The 16,526-nt window shown below is 38.8% G+C and overlaps 1 protein-coding gene across 1 annotated transcript; it reads left to right on the top strand.

The window, feature by feature from the left end:
• The first annotated feature begins 1,840 nt into the window (after nt 1–1,840).
• Nucleotides 1,841–15,721, top strand: LOC310883922 (uncharacterized protein). Its single transcript, XM_083805009.1, has 10 exons — nt 1,841–1,962; nt 4,144–4,254; nt 4,392–4,430; nt 4,531–4,584; nt 7,384–7,542; nt 8,638–8,690; nt 11,374–11,500; nt 13,125–13,598; nt 14,840–14,932; nt 15,599–15,721. Exons 3-10 carry the CDS (start codon nt 4,404–4,406, stop codon nt 15,683–15,685), a joined length of 1,074 nt encoding a protein of 357 aa, XP_083661135.1. The 5' UTR covers nt 1,841–1,962; nt 4,144–4,254; nt 4,392–4,403; the 3' UTR covers nt 15,686–15,721.
• Nucleotides 15,722–16,526: the final 805 nt, after the last annotated feature.

The raw sequence follows: 16,526 nt of genomic DNA, 5'->3' as shown, positions 1-16,526 counted from the left end.
TAGATGCAACCGTATCTGGGTGAGGAAGAAGTTAAATTTGGCTTCTCTCTTTTTGCGCTTAGAACTTGGCAATAGCATGGCTGTCGATAGGAAACAGGTTTTGGCTTCTGTGAGCTTGTCTATAGCAAAGCTAATTATCTCCCTGTTCTTGTCTAGAACCATCCACAAGTAGATCAGCACTGAACTTCCCAGTTGTGTTAACAAGGCCCTCTCTTCATCGGAGCCGTCTGAATTATACCACGCTGGATTCTCCTGTCCCACCTTGTCAGCCCTCGACATCTTCTGTATTTGGCATTGGCAGTCCTAGGCTGTCCTTCATAAAAGAAATAGAAGATTCTACCTCTCAACAAGACGATGATAACATCTCAACAACCAGTGATTCCTCCTCTAGAGCATCTGATGAAGGTGATTTTTGTGTTCTCTGTTTAATTGACTTTTTTTTTAATGTGAAGTACCTTGCGTTCTTTAATATTCCACATCACCTTAGTAAATAAAATAGGTGAATGTCAACTTTGGATGCGAGAATTAAATTGAATTTTTAGTGTTTTAGAAGTATATAATCCTATCACCTTTTTAATAGAAGCGTGCTTTGGAATACGTTTATGATACCCTGATGTTAGAAAGAGTCAATGCTGAAATATACACATTCAGCTAGGTTATATGTAAATTTTGAACTGGGACGGTAGGAAATCAGGCTGACTTGCCGTAGCTTGACAACTAGGCTGATTGTCTAGAAGGAAGAGTGACTCAGAATATCTAACAGACAGCTGGTTAAATGTGAATAAGTGCAGGTGACAAATAGGAACACGAGATGTTTTCCTGTGTTTCAGCAAGAGAAGATAAAGAAACTACTCTGTCATAAGCTATAGGCTGTTTTTTGACCTTTCTTGGTAGAAGGCTTCAGCTGTCAATACTTTCATGTCTTTTGCCAAATTCATTGAGGAAAGCACACCATTTTAAAATAAAAAATAAGCATCGTGTCGATGTAGGTTGGTACGTAGGTCTTCTCGCTGAAAGGGCGAACAGCAGGTTTGCAGCTTTTTCTAGTCCCCCATATAGACAGGGACTGACGTGTGCTCAGCAGGTTTTGCAGAGAACTTTTGTACAGCTGAGTAGTAGAGTAGAGTTGCTGGGCTTTAGCAATATAACCTGAGTGCACTAGAACTTTCTGGTGTGTCTTCGTAAAACATACATGGGCAGAAGATCGTTAACTCTTAGAGCAGCCTTTGGGGAATCTTCCAGGTTTAAAACCTATGCGATTATGATCTGTGCTGGCCTCCAGCCTTTTACCAACATAGAAAAAAGCTTTGTCCATACAAATGCACTGATGTTTATGCGGTCCTCTTTTATCTTAGCCTGAAGGAAAAAAATATCTGCATTGGAAGCACAGTATTAACTTGGTAAGATTGCTGAAAACTACTTGCAGCTCTGTGAACAGTTTTCAAGTTTGTAGGTGATACTTGGTTTTCAGTCTGTACGTGAAGTTGATCTATTTAAAGAAGCTGAAGTCATGCTTATTTTTCTGTATTGAAGAACTTGAATTAGTGTGATCTTTATTGTTAAAGTTCTGTACGTACGAGAGGCATTTACATCTAGCATACGTCATTTTGGCAGATGTTGCAGTTTTAAAAAATACTTCATCGTCACTGCTCTGGCCCACAGAAGCTGAAAGAACTCATTCCCTCTCGCAGCATTCTGCAGCTAGCTCTAAGAAACCTGCATTCAGTTTATTTGTTTTTGGAGGACTGTGTCCTGTAAGTACTGCACAGTATTTCTTTTAATCAGTTTGAATGTGTACCTGTTTTTCTATCCACTTCTCATACTGTGTTTCCGTAGGTACGTGGAAGCACGTCTGTTTTTAAGCAAAACCAGCTTGGGTTTTCTCCATTTTACCCCGGAAAGACGGCCTATGCCGGTGGTGCAGCTGTAAGATCAAGGCAGCCAAAGACGGAACCTTATCAGGTATGAGAAAAGTAGTGTAGTGGGAAATAGTGATGGAAATAAAAAAAGCAGCACTGCCAAAGGAGCTTTGAGCAGGGAGCTGAATATGTGGTAACAGTTGCTCTTCTGCCCTCTTGGTCTACAAAAATAGACGTCTGAGATTGATTTCTGTTTAAATTCTTTAATGACAGTTTTTACCACAGGTAACACTTGTCAGAAAGAACAAGAATGACAGTTTGGGCTAGTTGTTGGTAGTTGGGGTTTCCTCTGTTGTTAGGTCTTTCAAAAAATTCCATTCAAGTGCCATTGTCTGCCTCTGACTACATTACGTTAAAATAACTTGATGCAAAAAAACCAATGACAGCATAACTTTGAAAACTTGTGTTTATGGTAGCAAAAGCTACAGTAGTCAAACCTGGCTAATATTTATCTGTGGATCTTCTTTTCCAAGCATGCCTACATTCATGCTATGGATATGTTGTATAAACCTGCAGTCTTTGAAAATATCTAAAATCAACTTTGCTGATCCTTTGTTCTTCTGGTACACAGAGGCATGCAGGACTAAATGCAGTCCCAAGATAAGCAGTAACATGCTTTCTGTTTTGAACGATTCATATAGTTCTTGGAGAGAGTTATTTGCCCCCAAGAGTTCTTGGAAATAGCAAATAAAAACTGCTGACAACTCTGATTAGCTAGAGCTGAATCGAAAAGGAAAGTCAAATCAGGTTTGGTAGGAATGTATTTAAATGAAAGTGACTTTTATCGATAAATCAAAAGGAATTTGAAGAAAATGAAAACGCGGGTTTGCTGGCTCTGTTCTGACAGTCCATTTGTGCAACGGAAAAAGGGCAGTACAAGTACCTCACTTACGGGAAACCTTGAAACCTTGTGGTGCAAAGCTGGGAACCCTCTTTGGTCGGCTATTTTTGTTTTTTACAATATTACTGCATTATGGTAAAAAGAGGAACCAAAATACTAGGCTTTTAAAGGAGAGAGTAGCTTGCTTCTTGCTGCTTGCTGTGAATGACAGCAAGGTACTAGAGAGTCCAGCGAAGGGCCACCAAGAAGATCAAGGGACTGGGAGCACCTCTCCTCTGAGGAGAGGCAGGGACTGCTGGGCCTGTTTAGCATGGAGGAGAGGAGGTTTGGGGGGATCTTATTGGTGTATATAAATACCTGAATGGATGGTGCAAAGAGCATAGAGAGCCATTGTGTTTTCAGCGGTGCCCAGTGCCAGGTCAAGAGGCAACAGGCACAAACTGAAACGTGAGGCTCTGTCTGAGCATCAGGAAATGCTTTTGCACTGTGCGGGTGATGGAGCCCTGGCACAGGTTGCCCGGAGAGGCTGTGGAGTCTCCCTCTTTGGAGGTCTTCAAGAGCTGACTTGACATGGTCCTGGGCAACCTGCTCGGGGTGGCCCTGCTTGAGCGGGGGGGTAGACCAGGCGATCTCTAGAGGTCACTTCCAACCTTAACCATTCTGTGGTTCTGTGAGTCTCACTTGTGTTTTTACATGCTGCGTGGTCTGCTTCCTGTCTTCACATCGTGTGATAAGCACAGTGTGGTTATTTGAGGGGTTTAACCTGGGAAGAAAAAAAGTCACACCAAAGGAAGTTTTTGACTGATATTTGAAGTTGGGTGGTGCAAATAAACAGTTTACTTTTTCAGTGTAATGTTTAGATCTGTTACAGTTTAAATCAGATCTTTATCTTTTAAGACAAAGATTTGCAGCCAACTTTAATCTTGGGGGAAGGGAGGAAGCAAGAGAGAAGTAAAACTAGTTCCTGGTTATGATTGTATACACTGATTTTAAGATGGTACACTTAGACCATCGTGAAACTCTGAGGTCTGTGTTGTTACTGAAAATGCTTTCTGTACCACAAGCCTTTTCTTGAGTTCTGTTTCCCTGATTACTGCTTCGGAGGCCTTAGCAGTCCTAGCATCATCCGTCTTGACCTTTTACAAGTACGGAGTTCTTTTATTGCTCGTGCAACAAGCACGTGCAAGATGCACTGAGGCCCAAGGTAAACTTCATTAAACTCCGAACGTATTCTCTTCTTTATGGCTTGAACTCCCAGTGACTGCATGTTTCTCTGTCATCAGAATATATTGATTGTATCATCAGTGTAGCCTTGGGACGTAAAAAACATGCCTCCTTAGCTGAGAATTGACCATTGTAACACTTAAAATGCTAATTTTTCAGGCACAAAAGAGAGCGAAAGCTAGAGAAGAAACTGTGCGGTCCCACGCTACCTTGAGTACCTCAGCGTGGTGCATCTTGGAGGCAGTGGAGAAGCTGTCAAGCCCTTTGTTGGTAAATAGCACTTCTTTTAATCTGTTTTTGCTTCATGTGTTTATAAAACTTAGTAAATGTGCCATCAAAGGATAAAGATAAAACTATTCTTCCTTACGTTGTGGCCGGTTTAATTTATTGCGCTGTTTTTTCAACAGGATGCTAAAAGAATGACATCTCTTTTGCCGCTGTGTTGTGTAAGTTGACCATGAACCCCCACATTTTTGTTGCAGGGAACCCTCTCTCTCAGGAGAAAAAAATTGCCCTCTAATATTTATGCTTTGTTTTTTCCCTCAGCCTCCGGACATAGATAAACCGGATATTACTGACTTCCAGTCCAAACGAAGAAAGGTAAGAACCAATAATGTCTTAAGCTGAGGTAGATAACTTTTTCAATGCTTTATCACTATTAGAAAAATTTTCTCAAACCTCAGTGACAACATAGACATCAAATCAAGTTAATATTGGCATGTATCCACAATAGATGATGGGCTGTGAAGATTACTCAGGTTAAGAATTATGTTATCTTTGTAAGTTGAGAGCAACAGCTCTAGAACACACCAAGTCGTTTTATCTTGTCCCCCAACTTGGGGTGAAGCTGCATATTAAAATTCCTGTTGAGGCAAGTTTGCTCTTGAAGAAATGATCACAAATAGAAAAATACTGCTTGAGTGGTCATATAGACTTTGTACAGACTTCCGTGTTCATTCGGGCACAGAAAACTAATTTTTCTGCTTTTTATCACCATTCAAAGTAAAGAGGAGGAAAATTGTTAATTTCCGACGCTATAAATCTTACGCTCCTAAATTCCTATTTGGAGGTAGCACAGAACTGGTGAGAATGCTGTGGTAAAGCATGATTTCCTTTCATTTTGTTTAAAAAATGAAAACTAGTCATCTTTTTTTGATGACTTTAGTTAGGGGTATCATTAAATTGCAAAACTGTACCAGGCACAATAGCTCTTGGTGTATTAAATGCCTAACTGGGGGAATTAATATTTTTCATTTTTACCTTTAAAACCAGCGATGAACCATCGTTGGAGGCTGATAAATTTTCCATAAAATTAAATGGGCATCTCTTTCTGCGAAAACATCTGTGTTTCCAGTATCAGTCTGAGTGTACAAATGACCACTTGTTAAGTGTATGGGCTTCTTAGGCTGGAAATCAAAGTGGACAGTAATACTGGTTGCTTATTGCTTTTAACTCTTTCAATCTCTGTATTGTTTAGCCAGCACAATCTCCATTTGGTAAAGTTCTAAAATGAATGTAGCAGCAACTGCTTAGTTTTTAGGGGGGTAGAGGTTTTTTTTTTTCTTTTTCTTTTCCGACGCTATAAATCTTACGCTCCTAAATTCCTATTTGGAGGTAGCACAGAACTGGTGATAATGCTGTGGTAAAGCATGATTTCCTTTCATTTTCTTTAAAAAATGAAAACTAGTCATCTTTTTTTGATGACTTTAGTTAGGGGTATCCTTGGGCTTATTAAATTGCAAAACCCTTAAATGACCACTTGAAGATCAGGTGACTGAAGGAAATAACAAGATGTGCAAACTTTTCATCTTCTGTTCTAATGAGAAAAGGGACAGTGTCTCAAGAAGTTTCTGTGCTAATTCCTTGACTGGATGGATGTATAATTAAGTTTACAATCACTTCAGAGTTTACAAACATCTCAGATTTCCTGGACCATCTTTTCACCATCTGCCAAATTACAAGGGCATGGAGAAGTGAAGTATATCATAAATATTATCCAAATAACTAAAACCAAATCTGGTGTGAATTCTCAGTTATATTATATCAATACACCTGTGATAAGGCATTAAGAAAGATCTGCCAGATTTGCAACAGAGAGCCTGAAATTGTCAGCCACTAAATGAATGTTGCACGCAGCTGTCAGTGGGTGAAAGGAGATAGATTGTCTATTCATAATACTAGAATTCATAATGGTGGCGGGAGAAGGGTAGCCCGTGATGAGAAGCAATTATTTGCTGAGGAGACGATCGTGTGTTTTCCTGCTAAAGTGAACATGCGGTTGACGGAACACTTGTGCACTCGGGCTAAACTTCTGCAGTGGGTAGCAGTGATGTGGTATTTTTCTTATTTCAAGGAACTGTACCAGGCAGAATAGCTCTTGGTGTATTGAATGCCTAACTGGGGGAATTAATATTTTTCTTTTTTACCTTTAAAACCAGCAATGAACCGTCGTTCACTCGAAGTAGATTTGTGAACTTACATAAAACATGTCTTATTCAAGGTTTCAAACTGAATGTAATATTTTTTAGAAAGATGTATTTTTGTATACTTTAGAGAGAGTGTGAATCCTATTACTAAGAGCTGGGAGATACTGTGAAATTAAAGCTGCGGTGTAAACGATTTCCTGTTGGTATTGATTTGAACAATAGCATGCTTCCTAAGACTGTATTTTCTGATCCTTAAGACCGCAGGCGGAGCCATCGGTAAATCTTGTAGCCTTTAGGGTTTGTTTTCTGTCTGACAGTTCAGTTAAGTCAGTTTTGCAGAACACGCAGTGGTCTGTGTTAAAAATTAACTCTGGTCTGTGAAAATGCTTTGAAAAGGGAAGTCAAACCCACTACTTGAAGTGCATCTAATGCACATGTAAAGCATTGGATCATATTTTAATGAATGAGATTATTGTAAGATTGACAAGTTGTTTTTTTTGAGTGTGTTCTATTGTTTGTGTAACTTTGAAGGGGGAAAATGTAGGGGATGTGAAGCCCAGAAGCCTGTATAATTAGTTGCTTATCACTTCAAATGTTAAATTAATGAATTAAGCTACTAAAAAAAAAAAATCACAGTGTGGGCAGAGGAAAAGATAGGAGCATATTCTAGGAACATGGATTATTTTAATTATGGTAGCATGAATTATTTTGTCTATGAAGCTAACTGCCAAATTTTGAAACGGAATTCAGTCAGACTTTGGCTACTTATATATAGCTTTATGGATTTCGTTACTGGTTTTCTGGTGATTTCCCTCTACAAGTTGAACGGTCTTCAGAATTTTCAAATTGTATTCACTGAGTGCCAAGACCGATGGGGGGAGGTTTATAGTTCTGTAATTTGTTTTCATCAATAAATATTGGAATTAATTTGGGTGGACATAAGGATAAATTGATTGCTGTTTCCCTTTCAAAGCTGGAATCCCAGAATGCATTCCAGCCTCCACCTGTTAAGAGACTTGTGACACCAACAGTAAACCGTCAACCGATGCGTTATACGCGGTATTCTGAACCATCACCGACTTCAACTACTCAGTCCAGCAAAATTTGCCAGAGAGGAGACACAAAGTTCCAAGTGAGTACATTTTTGAGTCCTTATGTGCCTGTTTTTTTTTTCCAGTCTTGGAATGTTTCTCAAACCAATTGTTATCCTATCTTTGCAAAAAGTACTGATAGTATGTTTGAGGCGAGCTTTAAGGCAGTGGGAACCATTGTGAAATAGATTGAGCTTTTATGGATTTAATTCTGTTTTTGGAACACTCAGTGTCTTGTGGTTGTTTTCACGATGTCATGATGTGCTATTGAGTCATCCTGTTGTCAGTGAAAGAATATTAAAAGACAGAAATGTTTTCCTTTTATATTCTCATGTACACAAAGCTGTCACTGATGAAACATGCTCGTGTTCTGTGTAAACTATTCCAGGTGAGCTATGTGCTCCAAGTGAGAGTTCTGACAATGTGCTGAGTTATCGGTTTTGATTGCTTTGGAGTAGATGGAGTCTGATAAATTTTCCATAAAATTAAATGGGCATCTCTTTCTGCGAAAACATCTGTGTATCAGTCTGAGTGTACAAATGACCACTTGTTAAGTGTATGGGCTTCTTAGGCTGGAAATCAAAGTGGACAGTAATACTGGTTGCTTATTGCTTTTAACTCTTTCAATCTCTGTATTGTTTAGCCAGCACAATCTCCATTTGGTAAAGTTCTAAAATGAATGTAGCAGCAACTGCTTAGTTTTTAGGGGGGTAGAGGTTTTTTTTTTCTTGTTTGTTGATAAATGATAGAAAACAGAAAAGTATGTCCCTTTTACGGGGTTGGCAAACACAAGTTTTGATGAAAACTCTCCCCCCCACACACACAATTTTTGTCATTTTGTTTAAAATAATTACTTTCTTTGTTAGAGGATTTGACAAATTTGATTTAGTGTTCTATCAGTTTGTCCTCAATGCTGAGTGAAGCAGTGATGCTTACTTTAGCCCCAAAATTTAACTGAACTGTACCCACAATGCTGAATTAGGGAACAACGTTAAGTAGGTGAGGTGTATTCAGGGCTATAAAATTAAAAATAAATAAATAAAATAAAAACCACAAAAAACCACATGAAGTGGTTGTTGGTACTTTGTGTATGCTGTACATATTCAGCTAAGTCTTGAACTAAACTTAACTTGCAGGGGATGAGAGAGAAGACTTTGCCTGCAGAACAGCGAGCAGAACCATCTGAAAGGTATGACATCTATTAATTTAAAACTTACTTGAAGGAAGAAAGAAATCTCCTTTTTCAGTACGGTCTGCACCTGAAAGGTGGTGACAGTTCTCAGTAAAAGGAATGGGAAATCCAATGAAAATTTTGTATTTTGAGGGAGCTGCAAAGTCTGGATTGTGTTTGAAGATCAATATAACTTTGAGAAAATTGTTGTTTTTATGAAAGGAAGGAAGATGAGCAAGAATAAAAGTACTGATACACCACTTTTTATCCCAAGTTTATCTTCTGAGTAGGATACGAAGATGGGAAACGAGGCACGTTATAATGCTGTATCCACAGAAAGGATCTTTGCTATTGGAGGCCTAATTTTTTCCTTCTACAGGAAATATGGCTCATTTTGTAGTTTGACTAAATCTGTAGCGTTACAAATTTTGCTTTGACAGATATTTCATGGTTTATAACTCAGTTTACTTATAACAAAATAATTTGTCCCTCTTAATGTTCCCTAGGGGAAAAGCTATTAGTTTTAGCTATTTAATTGCTTGCAGTTTGAAAGCTCTGTCCTAATGGGATGATTCTTTCTGAAGCATTCTTTAGAAGGTGAAGTAGGCGAAGTGAGTTACAGTTCAGGAGGATGTTTATTGATGTGTTTTTTTCTTTATTTTTTAAGCAAAAACATGGAGGAAGATTTATGATTTATTATTCTTTTTTTTAATACTCCTTTCATGATGAAGTTAATTGTCTGCTTTGAGTTCACATGAAGACCATGTGTTCTTTAGAATCACTTGAGGCCAAATGCTAACTCATCTCTAAAATAAAAAAAATCCAGCAGAATTAATTGAATTTCTTCTTGAGGAGACTGCTTTGTGTTATACTGCTTTCTTGGTTTAGGTCAAATGAGTTATCCTCCAGATAATATTGATGGCTTTTCCTTCTGGGCAAATGGTGTTTTGGGTAATAATGCTTGAGTTAAGGGACTTTGCACTCGGTTTTTAGGGAGTCGCTCTTTTCAAAGAACAGTAGCAGGGAATTTTGTTGACTCTATGCTCATCTGCCAAGCAATTCTTAGGTGACCATGGGCATTCTTTGGCTTGCAGAAAGAACTCAACACTTTGTTTTGGCATCTAAAAGTTGGACTTCACAACAACCACCTTTTTAGGGGTGGAAGCGACTGGCTTTAAGGTTCTGGTACAGGTGCAATCAGGTGCTGGGTTTTAATTATGTTTTTTTCAAACTGTTCTAAATTGTCTTTGTTAGAACTCCTTTCTACTTCTCCATTTAGGAAGGAGATACAGAAAACTCACACTGCTTTTGATTTCGTTCACAAAGTTTATTGCAGTGCCCTACCTTTTGTTTGTAGAGTAGGTAGTGGTGGTAGTGTTTTTTGTGATGCTGGTCTCTGTTGGGTGCCATGTTCTGGAGCAGGAGCACCACACTGATCTGCTGGCAAGAGTCCCTTTGGACAGTTGAGTTGGAATACTCAGTAAATCTCTGGCCCACCAATGCTATATATCTATGCGTGTGTGTGTATATATATATATATTTTATATCCTGAGTCCAATTGTAGATTAGACTTGCTTGAAGGCTGACAACTGTCTTTGCCCCCTTGAAGCTCACAGGTGTTAACAGAAAGAGGAATATGGGCTGTTATGGGCAAGCGATAGTTGTCTGAATGAAGATCTATTTTGATGTAAGACTTTTTTCAGAATTCTAATGGATTGACAGTTTGGATTAGAGAAAAGTCTGAGCATCTGCCTTAGGGATCTGTCTTCCTCTATGCAGTTACAGTGCTAAGCAGGCTGTTGTCAAGTATTTGACAAGTTTAGACCAGTTCTCCTCCTCAGTATTGTGGGAGTTTGACCTGGTGTCTTCCAGTGCGATCTAATGCACTTCTGTACTGACTGACTGATTGGCTGCAAGATAAGCTTTGATGTCACGGTTTTTCCAGGCATACTTCATTTTCTTGCCATAGTACTTTTGTTAGAGTTATTCCCTATTCCACTTCTGGTTTGGGTTATTTTTTCCCCATTTGCTCTTGGATTAGGATATCTTTCTGGTTTTGAGCTAGGCTTTTTTAAGTACCAGAAAAACGCCTTTGTATGCCTTACAAAAGGGATCTGTATTCATGTCTGAAAAGACTTCTGGAATGTTGGCATACCCAAACACCTCTGCTGTTCCTGCTGATGGCCACATGAAAGCCAGAGCTGCTTCTGAAGCTTAGGCCATATTACCTTGCCACACAAGTCTAAGGCGTCCCTATTCTATCAGAGCTGTTGGCAGTGTTTCCCATGTGTATGTGTGCATATGTGCACTCTTTCTGTATTTTTGTGAGCTGTTCTTTTATATCCCTGCAAAAGATACACGTGCATCGCAGAATCAGAGAACCAGTCCTATTTAAAGGAAGCACTGGAAAATAACAATCTAAATCAGCTCTTCTATTTCAGGTCTTCTGGCTTAGTCATTGTTCCCATGTGAACGGTGCACTTATGTATGTCCTTTTCATTGCTGCTGTTAATAAAGTTTTTCCTATTTAGAACATCAAGTATTTACCAGCGTTTAGCAACTTGTGAGACAGCTTTAGTTTTTTTCTGATCAGCAGGTTTCAATTCTAGGACTAATAACAGCTCTAATATCTTGAAAAAAAATTTGGCTGGTGATTTTTTTTTCTCTTGTTTCCCCCAACTTCTGTACTGTCGTGTGCTAGCAATGTGACCAGCTACAAATTCAGTACTGCTGCGTCCAATGGTCTGTCTTCAGGAGTGAGTAGCGGAGGCGGCAAAATGAGAAGGGAAAGAGGAATACACTATTTATCAAGAGCTGTACAAGAACAGGTAAGTGACTCTTAAATTAATTGCTGTCACTGAGCTTACTGAAGTAACTAGCTAAGTGTGTCAGTTTTATTGCATCATAGTAAATTATAACAATACCGCTTTATTTTTGCATTGTTTTTGTTTTCTTGTGGGTTTCAGAGCAGGCTCCAATTGATTTCCTGTCTTTGAATACCTGAACTTTGCTTATGTAATTTTGAAATTTTTAATTCTCTTACCTTGGAGATTCTTCAAACTATAACATTTCTCGTTAGCAATTGAATGAATGAGTCCTAAGAGGAGAAGTAATGTTTTGGTGAAGGTTTGTATAGTTTTTCTACAGGAATGATACTTGAAACGAGTGCCAAGTATAAAAAGAAAAAAAAAAGCTTAATTTTTGGTTTCATATTTAAGTCATACAGAAAGATACAGGCCAAGAGTTTGAAAGAGTAGTAGAAGACAGCATTCTGCATGTCTGCTAACGATGACTCAGTTTTTGATACTCACCAAACTCATTGTGAGAGAGTTTTTTTCTCATTTTAATAGGAAAAATCTATTCCATAAAACTATGACCATGAATATTCAGATTAATTTTTCTTTTATTGGATGTTATATAAGCTGCCTGTAAGTTAATTTAAGTATTTACGTTAATATTAAGTATTTAATTAATATTAAGTTAATATTAAGTATTTAAGTTAATTTAAGTTTCAAATCATTAAATGGGACTTCAGGATGATGCAATATAAAGAAATCGTAAACACTGTTGTTTATTCCTGTAACACAAATAAAATAATGGTCCAAATATCAAAAGTTCCATAAACTTTTCAAATCAAAACTGTGAAACAGATGTAAGCTACAGGATGCACTGAATATCAGTAGTACCAACTTACATCCCTGCCTAGTCATTTCTAAGTAGATCATGATAGTACTGTACAAATTTTGGTCAGATTTCCTATGCCATTTAAAACATAACTCATCCAATCTTAGTAATCAAATAAAGTAAGTGGCAGGGATGAAAATTGAAGTTGTTAAGAGGCTGTTTTCTGATTTTTATATTTGCATCCTGATACATGGTATAGACTGTATTTACCAGAACACAATCTTCAGTGCTGCTAGTCTGACTTTCTTTGGTGCTTTTTGTGTTTAGTTTGGTTTTTGAACCTACCTGCTTCTTTAAACATTACCTTTTTCCACGTTCACTGCTGTAGTGACTTTAGAAACTTTGGCAGCTATCCTGCCTAATTTTGCAAGAGGAACACTTTCTCACTTGTCTTGAGAGTGTACTCTTAATTGAAGCCATGCGAGGGTAGTTAGAAAGGATGATGCTTCTCTAGAGATTTGATGACTAAAGTACAGAGAAGAAAGAAAAAAAATGTGATCTGTGCATCTCTGTTCCGCACAGGTTTTGAGTTAACTTTCAGTGTTCTTGCTGTACAGTTGTTGAATAGAGTATAATGTGGAAGCAGGCCTGCCATAAATTAAAATGACGTGGTAGACAGAGGTGGGGAGATCGGGATTTCTTCTGGAAACTTGCTTTCTCTTAATTTGTATGGATTTTTGTTCTATTTAATTTTGTTAATAAATTGGGTGGGATGGGGTGAGAAAGTAGTATGTCTTGTATAAGAAAAATTAAAATTTGCAACTTTAGGAAGTGGAGGAACCAGTGCTACCGAAAATACCCCTACCCATCAGTGCTGCATCGCTGCCTCAGTTCAATTCCAGTTTCGTTGGTAGTAGCGCTGTCTCAGCGTCACCGAGCGCTGTTTCAACAGCAGCAATGAGCACGGCAACTCCAGCAGCTGCGACGGGCATGGCAAATCCATCAGAGGTGGAGGGCATGACAGATCCATCAGAGGTGGAGGGCATGACAGATCCATCGGAGGTGGAGGACTTGACAGATCTATCAGAGGAGGAGGTGGAGGACATGATATATACAACGGCGACGTCGGGCATAACGTGTTCAACAGTGCCCTCAGGCTTGACATATCCAATAATGGCGGCGGGCATGCCATACCTGCTGATGACAAAGGACATATCAAGGTCAACAGCGGCAACGACAAGCGTGGCAAATTCAACGGAGGCGGCAGGCATGGCAGATGCAGCAGCGACGGCGGCGGGCAAGGTAAATCTTTATGCTATAAATAATGTTTACAATGAGTATACTGCTTTATTGCGAGTTGACTTTTTCTGTGGTGCTCATGAAACTAACAAATATTAGTTTCTACGCAGCTGAATGAATTGGGGTTGTATGCCAGTTTGGGGAAAAAGGCATAAATGTTTTGATTCTGCTTCTCTCAGTCTTAGAGCCTGCCAACTCCCATTTAACGTGATTGTATAACTGCTTCAAATGCTGTGGAAGTCTGCGGGGGAAGGGGGGTGTGGACTTTATGCCACGTTATTTATAGTGGTTTTGGCAGGTGTAGAGTTAATTTTCTTCGTAGTAGATGATGCTGTGTTGCAGATTTGTGAGCAAAACAGTGTTGGTAAGGCACTGGTGTTTTAGCTGTTGCTGAGCAGTGCTTACACAGTGACAAGTCCTTTTCTGTTTCTCACGCTGCCCTGCCAGCGAGGAGGTCGGGGATGCACAAGAGGCTGGGAGGGCACTCAGCCAGGACAGCGGAGCCCAGAGGACCGAAGGGATATTCCACACCATTTAGCATCGTGCTCAGCAATAAATGCTGGGGGAAAGAAGGGGAAGGAGTGGGGAGTATGTACAGGGTTATGGCATTTGTCTTTCCAGGTAGCCATTACATGCGATGAGTCATTAATGCTACCTCAAATTTAACAACTTTACTTCTTTACTTCCGGTTCTTTTCCCTGTTCCACTTGGAGGGAGTGAGCGAGTGGCTGTGTGGTGCTTAGTTGCCTGCAATGGTTAAACCACAACTTTATTTAAGTTATTAAATTAGAGGTAACGTGGTCATATGAGCCTCACATAGAATGAGCCTAGGGTGCAATAATTGGCATATTATTGCAATAAAATAAACATTAATCTGTTCCAGAGTACTTGAAATATTTTTTGTACGGTTTGAAGTAGACAGCTGCTTTAACATGTTGAGGTGTTTGCTGAAGTTCTTGGAGTATCATTGGGCTGAGTTTGCCGTTCTTCAGCTTCCTGGCTTGCTTTTCCATGCATTTAGACCTAAGTAGCATCTCCAGCTTTTCCTCTCAGTTTCTGGAATTTGGTTTTGAAGATATTGTCCTATACCCACTTGGAAACTTCCCTGTGTTTTATTATTACTTTTATCTGCAAAATAACTCAAACATCAGGTTTTTTGACGTCACTGCGGGACTTCTGTTGGATAGTGAATTCAGGTAGTTGTTGCTCTTAAATATAAACCTTTAATTCTTTTGAAAATACAGATACAACCAACAAGTACTGTTAGCAGTCCTGAGTTTGCGTTTTCATCTCCAGTTGTGAAATCTACTGAGGCAGAAGTGCTACCTACGTCTTCTGTAAGTAAAATAATAAAGGAGCTTGACTTTTTTTCTTAGGCATTTAGTAGGCTGTTGCAGAACACTAAAGCAGAATCTGCCTTGATGGAGAAAAGTATGTAGGCTTCTGGCTTATAATTTGTCATTCAGCATGCGTGCTACAAATGTGAAGAGCAGCTTTCAGATTTGGTTTTGTGTGTGCATTCGATTGGAGTTCCTGTGGCTTGAGAATCTGAAAAACCTCTCTTGTTCATAGCAGATTGGGTTTACATTTAGTGTTCCCGTTGTAAAATCGGCAGAACTTTCTGGACCCAGTGGTACTCCAGTGACGCCCTTTCTTACCCTAGGTAACTGAAACTTTAGCACTTCAGATCTGAAGTGCTGATTTTCCTTTTTTTCTTTATTAAATCTTCAATCTGTCCTGTCTGCGCATGCTAGCAATTCCAGGCAGTGTTGGACTTCTGCAGTATTTTTCCAGTGACAGATCTGCTTTTATAATTTTTGTTTTGTTTTGTTGCTTTTTGTTTTGCTTGTAATCATAAAGCATTGCAAAGTAAGTAGAATTTGTGAAGATTCTTATGTGAGAAGCATGAAGCTGGAAATTCTTGTTTCTAACAAAAGTGAGTATAATCTGCTCTAACTAGGTCACATTGTGAAAGCTGTTTTTGTTTTCTTTTGTTTCAAAAGACACCACCACCTCAACCAACATCAACACACAGAAAGAGGAGGTCAAAGATTTTGCTGGTGGTCCCTTCACCACTGCCCACGTATTAAAGGAAGGAAGCGTCTTAGACGTTCTAAAAAATCCTGGTGAGATAATGAACTCCTTTTAAAAAGATGCTGCAAAAAATACGCTAGCATTTTTTATTAAAAAAAAACCAACACACGACTTATGGTTAATAGAGTATCTGCTATAAATATGAATGTAGGAGAGCATTACATTAAGCGCTGCGTTTGTTAGGGTGCATCTGCCCCCTTCTATTCTAAGTGGTGTTTGTTGCTGGAAGTAAAACTGCAAGATGAAAAGCAGATGGGTTGCATCTCCTTTACGTGTTAGGATGTAATTGTAAATGAGGTACTAAGAGAATTAGCCAGATAATCGGTGTTTCATTTTAAGTAAATACAATTTGTGGAATTGAAAAGGAAATGTTTGTAAAGCTCAACACTCCTGTCCCACCTTCAGCCCAGGTGAAGAAAGAATAGGAAAGAGCTTCAGTTCCAAATACATGGCGAAAGCTGCGAATCTTTGGGCCTTAGCTTACAATGGCTCCTGTGGATTAAAATTTAAACTGCAAACAGAAGTGGAGTGTTTTACGTTAAAAACCCTTTTCTGAATTTTGTTTTTAAGCAATTGCAATTGTTTTCAACAGTTTCATAAAGTGTGTCTGTGGAAAAGATATCTTTTAAGAAAAAGGGCTTTATTGAATTTGATCTTTTCCCAAAAGTCTTCTTCTAACTTACATACTTGTTAAGAAGGCAGCACATTTCTCTGTTGGAAAGAGCTAAGTGAGAGAAAATACATTGTGCATTTTGTTTAAGGAAAGACCTCTGAGTGAAGTGACATTCACTTTCTTTATCGGTTTAAAAGAAGCAGAATCTAAATCCACATTGTTCA

The sequence above is a fragment of the Anser anser genome (genome assembly GCF_964211835.1).
Source record: "Anser anser genome assembly, chromosome: 19".
NCBI lineage: Eukaryota > Metazoa > Chordata > Aves > Anseriformes > Anatidae > Anser > Anser anser.
The sequence above is the reverse complement of the archived record's forward strand: the minus strand, read 5'-3'. Positions and strand labels throughout refer to the sequence as shown.